The sequence below is a fragment of the Danio rerio genome, chromosome 16 (assembly GCF_049306965.1).
Source record: "Danio rerio strain Tuebingen ecotype United States chromosome 16, GRCz12tu, whole genome shotgun sequence".
Classification (NCBI taxonomy): domain Eukaryota; kingdom Metazoa; phylum Chordata; class Actinopteri; order Cypriniformes; family Danionidae; genus Danio; species Danio rerio.
Window position 1 is genome coordinate 36,868,460 of NC_133191.1, and position 6,457 is coordinate 36,874,916.

The 6,457-nt window shown below is 33.9% G+C and overlaps 1 protein-coding gene across 1 annotated transcript; it reads right to left on the reverse strand.

The window, feature by feature from the left end:
• Positions 1-817: 817 nt before the first annotated feature.
• On the reverse strand, positions 818-5,653 carry utp11 (UTP11 small subunit processome component). Its single transcript, NM_199998.1, is given in 8 exon segments — positions 818-1,095; positions 1,260-1,370; positions 1,578-1,708; positions 1,840-1,927; positions 3,392-3,505; positions 3,599-3,701; positions 5,162-5,223; positions 5,468-5,653. Coding segments are annotated over 8 exon segments (753 nt in total). The 5' UTR covers positions 5,528-5,653; the 3' UTR covers positions 818-1,011.
• Between the last annotated feature and the right edge of the window lie 804 nt (positions 5,654-6,457).

The window sequence follows — 6,457 nt, forward strand, 5'->3', positions numbered from 1 at the left end:
ACGCTTGCCTCACAGCAAGAAGGTCGCTGGTTCGAGCCTCGGCTCAGTTGGCGTTTCTGTGTGGAGTTTGCATGTTCTCCTTGCGTTCGTGTGGGTTTCCTCCGGGTGCTCCGGTTTCCCCCACAGTCCAAAGACATGCGGTACAGGTGAATTGGGTAGGCTAAATTGTCTGTAGAGTATGAGTGTGTGTGTGTGTGTGTGTGTGAATGAGTGTATGTGACTGTTTCCCAGAGATGGGTTGCAGCTGGAAGGGCATCCGCTGCGTAAAAACTTGCTGGATAAGTTGGCGGTTCATTCCGCTGTGGCGACCCCGGATTAATAAAGGGACTAAGCCGACAAGAAAATGAATGAATGAATGAATGAATATATATATATATGTATATCAAAAGCATGAAAAATAAGAATTGTCACTGAGCATAATGGATGTATAAATGTAAAAATAAACACAAAAATCAATGATCATTGTACATCTTAACATATAACTGTTCAAATTTTGAAGGAAAAATGATCAAAATCAACTCAACTGAAAGTAGTAGAACAGTATCTAACAAGCCCCATCCATGAATATATAAGAATTTAATTCAAGTCTCAGCAGTAAAAAATAATAATAATAATAAGTAAATAAATAAATAAAAGATTTGTTTTTTAAATAAAAAGTTTAAGATAAATTTTGAAGGCTCAATAGTTACATTTTAAAAACAGATGCCAACATCAATTGACACTGAAGTTGCTCTTTTGTATTCTGGTTGTAGATTTGATGAGATCAGATGAGATGTGCTAGTGCCATCTATTGAGAAAACCAACAAACTGCAAAACATTACAGACAACATTTTATTGTAATGGCAAAAACCTATTTGCAATAAATATGTACAAACTTCTTGCCTTATATGTGCAAGATTCCCAGCATAGCATCTCCATTATACAGAAGTGAAAAATCTATTCAGAATTTTAAGTCCACCTCCTGGACTTACAGCTGACTGATGACAACAAAACAGACCGCTTCCAAAGATTTCATCTTTTCCTCTTGGCCTGAAATTTATAGATGGCAGGAGCAGTACTGGTCTCTTTGCAGACTTTTACCTTCTTCACCTTATCCTGCAAGAGATAAAAGCACAACCAAGAAGTCAATCAATAATAAAAACAAAAGACCTAAAGCATAAGCAATTACTCATAAGAAAAATAACAAAAAAGACATTGATGAATAGCCATGCACAATTAAAAAGAACAGCCATGTTGAAAGGGTTCATGAATGCACTCACTTGTAGATCTTTTCTGGTTTGAATCTTTTGACTAATGACAAACATTTTCTTTTCTCTGTCAATACGCTCTGAAAGCCTCAGATACTGTTCATTCCTCTTTTTAGCAAGACTCTGGAAGGAATAGACAAGAAAAAGAGCAATAATTGTGGCAAAAAAAATAAGTATTAAATGATGAATAAATAGATAATGCATTTATATAATTTACACTGCAGAATTCATGGATTATTTATATTAAGAATGAGAATAATTATGATAACAACAACAACAAAAGAATAATGTTACTACTTATTACAGTATGGTACATAGAACACATGTTACTTTTATCTCTCTGGCCTTCATTGCTCCCACAATGCTCTTGTTTTCCAGCGTCTCTATTGTAGGTCTGTTATACGCTCGGTCCACCAATTCAGGCACTGTGTTAAGGTGTGTAGCCAGGTCAAAGTTCTTTACTGGTAAGAACAAATACAAACATTTAATGATAAAACAAAATAATGTATCTTCCTCAGATGGGGTGCATGAGGGTTCTGTATAGTCCACCAATTAATGCTTGATGTCAAACTTCAATTAATGAATATTTTACCTTCTTTTTTTGTGTCCAGAAAAAATACATGTTTGTTTTTCTTTTTCTCATCAAGAAAGTGGAGCTCTGACTTCATCCTTTCAATTTTCTACAATATAAAGGGAAAAAATCAAGAATTAGGTTTTTTCTTTTAGCTGACAATTTTAAATATTTTACCAAAAACTGTCAACATTGGCAATTTATGCAATTTAAAAATCAACAATAAGCATATCTATTAGAGTAAAAAATAAACCATATAAGGCATTCCAGAGTTGCGGATGTGACATTTGCAATAAAAACTTAAAACATAAATCCAAAAAGAAAGTATTTGTTAACATTACAGTGAAACATCAGTTGATATTTTCCAAAACAGATAATCACAGAATTATGGGATCAGAAAAATATTAATCCATAAACCCTTTTGATATTTCAAATGAGGGAAATATGCCAGTTTACAGAATACAACATACTTAGTAGAAATTCTGTGAATTAAAATGCACTACCCAAAAGAAACCATGCTAATCAAAAGGATAAAGTTGCCTCTCTTTAAAACAAAAAATTTGATTTGATATTTTTGCATTTGCAAAAGTTTCGTTATGGATGTGACATCTCTCCATTATGGACATGACAGATGTGAAATTTGCACTTGTGTGACTTTGTTTTCAAACAATTATATTTGTTTTACCATTGACAGAGACATTTTTTGAGTATTTTTACAGAACTTTAAAATACAAGCCTGGTCAAAAAAAACCTAGAAAGGGTTTCGATATTTTGGTGAAAACTTCACTATTTTCATGGCAAAGTTTACATTTACATGGAATTGTTCATATACAAAAAAAATAATAAACTTAACATGTGTCTGCTGAAGATAATATATTGAGGTTTAATAATAAAAAAAAAACATCTTGTGCAAGAAACCTAAGATTTTTACAATATTACCTTTAATCTACAACCTCTGAAAACAGTCTTTTAAAATTTTTGTTATGCTTGTATTTGCATGTTTTATTGAAAAAGAGATGGCAACCGGAGTCACAGGTTGAACTAAAAATCTGTTGTAATATTCTACTGGGGCAAGGTAGTGGCGCAGTAGGTAGTGCTGTCGCCTCACAGCGAGAAGGTCGCTGGGTCGAACCTCGGCTTAGTTGGCGTTTCTGTGTGGAGTTTGCATGTTCTCCCTGCCTTCGCGTGGGTTTCCTCTGGGTGCTCTGGTTTCCCCCACAGTCCAAAGACATGTGGTACAGGTGAATTGGGTAGGCTAAATTTTCCTTAGTGTACGAGTGTGTGTGTGTGGATGTTTCCCAGAGATGGGTTGCGGCTGGAAGGGCATTCGCTGCGTAAAAACTTGCTGGATAAATTGGTGGTTCATTCCGCTGTGGCGACCCCGGATTAATAAAGGGACTAAAGCAGACAAGAAAATGAATGAATATTCTACTGAAGAGATAAAAAAAAGTCACCTTTAACTTAGACGGCCTGAGGGTCAGTTAAAAAAAGAGCAAATTTTTATTTTATGTGAAGTATCCTTTAATGAGATGAAGCTACAACTGTACCCACATTTATCGATAAGATGCCATACCTTCATCTCTGACACCCGCTTCATTTCCACATATCTGATGTCCTGAGTCCTCATCACCTTCTTCTGCTCCTCTGTCATTTCTTCATCTTTTCGATTAGCCATGTGAACGCCATCCTAAACAGAATTAACAGAAGCACAATACCACAAGTGTCACTAATGCTCTCACTTCACAATAAATTTTCAATGGTGTTCTGAAATGTGACAAACCTTTAATTGGTTGTGTATCATTTTAAAGTTAAATTCATCAGGGTTCTTATCCATGGCCTTCTTGCGCAAGGCCAAGATGGTCTTCTCTTTCCGGTGGTAGTCACTATATTACAGATAACAAGTTATATTGTACTGCAATCATAAAGAGCTGTATTTAAACAAACAAATCTAAAGTAACAGTACAAAAGTATAGGTAATATATTCTAGGTGATACTATCAAATTAAACAATGTTTAATTACAGTTAATAATTAAAAATAATAATAATACAGTTTTTAATTTTCACTTTTTTAAAGTACATTAGATTGTGTCATCTAATTTAATCTGTAAGCATAACAGTAAGTATCATACACTTAATTTAAAGAAGACAACTGCTAAAATGGCATTCAGTGTAAAAGGTTTATATTAAAAACAAACAAATAAAACATTGGATGACATATGAAAATACTCAATTTAAAAAAAGTTTATCCACCTTGTTTTTGTCTTCTGTTAAAACACAAAAGAAGATATTTTAAAGAAAGCTGAAAACCTGGAACCATTGACATTCACAGTAGGAACAAAACACTATGGAAGTCAATGGTTACAGGTTCTCTCAAAATATATTCTTTTGTCTTAAACGGAAGAAAGACAAAACAGATTTGTAACAAGCAAGGGGTAAGTAAAAGAAGACATTCTTTTATGTCTTATAAAAGAAAAAAAAAGGGGGGGGGGGGTTGGTTGAGTGTGGGTTACCTATCCCTGTAAGGATCAAATTATTATGACATTTTTATTTTGTACTAGTTTTCATCCATTAGTCAGTAAGTATGCTAAATATACTTATAATACTAAAAAGTAAGAATAAGCATGAAGCATACTCATATAAATATATCTATTTCTCTGTATAACAAAGAAATATTTTAGTGAAAAAATTACAGATGACAGATTAAATTGTACTTTGTAATATGCTCTAGAAAGTCACACGTTAAAAAAACAAAAGGGATTTCAAGCATCAAAATAGTTAAAGTGTACTACAGCTTTTAATGATCACCTTCTTTACCCTGGTGCATTTCTTTCCTTCTCTTATTCACGAGAGAAGATATTTTGAAGAAAGATGAAAACATGTAACCATTGACATCCATAGAAGAAAAAAAATAGTTTGGAAGTCAATGGTTACAGGTTTGCTCAAAGTATATTCTTTTGTATTTAACAGAATGACAAACAGATTTGGAACAATTAAAGAGTGAGTAAATGTGAGTAAAACTTATCCTTTAAGGGTGCATTATGAGGTTATTTGAATTTAAAGTAGACTCTAAATATGCTATCTATTTCCGTAATATATCTTTTGCAGGAATACTATGATGCAGGAAGCAAAATGGGACACCATAAAATATTTAAATATCATTAACTTAATTTTATTGTCAACTAAACTCCAAGAGAAAAACAGGCATCCTTATTTTAAGAATGAAAAATTGTAACTCGTTGTATCCGTTTCAATAAAAACTAAAACAAGCATGCAACTATATCAACAATAATTAAGCTTTACATTGTGTAAAAACGCCCAACAATAATAAATCATAAAATCTTACTCTGCGCGAAGTTTGTAGTCCTTCTTCTTCTCTAACAATCCCAAATGTTTCCTGAAACCGAGCTGTGATGAGGGATAAAAGCCACGTTAATGAACATTTTTTACTTCAGCAGAAGATGCCCAACATATAGGACCCATTCTTTTTCAGTAACCCCGTGTAAAATTGGCTCGTAAAATTACCGCTACAAATTCATATTTGCAAAATATTACAAGTAAGCTTAAATACATTATTTCTATAATATAAAACGCGTTTACTAAGTTAGCAATACAACACGCTAACGTTAGTCAACAGTGCGTTAAAACATACCTGTGAGCGCTCTTTGTGGTCTCGTTGTTTAGACTTCAAAGCTTTTCGAAAAGAAGACATGGCTGTAAATATGTAAGACCAATGCTATTTTTATAATTAGTAAATACCTAAACAGAAATTCGTATCAACGCCGAACGATCCCACATGTACAGTTCCGCACTCACGTGGATACAATGCCAAACAGTTGCTGGACGATTCACAGCAGCAGATTCGGAGCAAAAAAAAGTTTAGGTCTTTGAATAAAAATAATATTTAAATAAACAAACAAAAAAACTATACAAAATAAAAGTGATTGTGTAAAAGCAGCAAATGATTAAAAATACAATCTTTATGTAAATACTTTAATTTTAAAATGAGTACCAAAGAAACGTTTGTTCACAAATGTCGACAGCAGATGGCAGTGTCCTCCACGCATTATACACACTGCAACAGATTTATCCAAAATGTATCTCTAAAATTTAAATGAAAGTTCCAGTCAAATCCGTTTCTGACTCCGATAAAATCATGTTTTAAATCCAACCATTCCAGTCCCAAAAATTACAAATAAGCTCCACTAACACACTGTATCCTTGACACTGAGCGAACACCACAACATTAGCTTCATATGGCCATCTAATAATCAGAGATATCCATCACAGGCCTTGTCCACTGTTCAGTGTGAGGAAGATAGCCAGACTCATGGCGGGAAGAACTCAATAACAAACCTTGGGTGCTGAGACACTTGGTTTATATATCCTAGCCTGTGTGTTGACACTTTAAATCACTTTGGTCATGATAATGACGGCCTCTATCTGCCAAAGAGATTGGTTAACACTAACAGATAACACTTGGTGTTTTTCAAACAGGTTTTACTACTATAGTCCAGACACCCCATTAGATTCTTAAGCAGAAGGACAGCTTTCGGCCATTAGTGTGACAAATGTGAAAAGCTCAAATCTGATGACGACACCTGTGCGCCTCTTATAGCTCCAAAGGTCCAGTTTATCCATT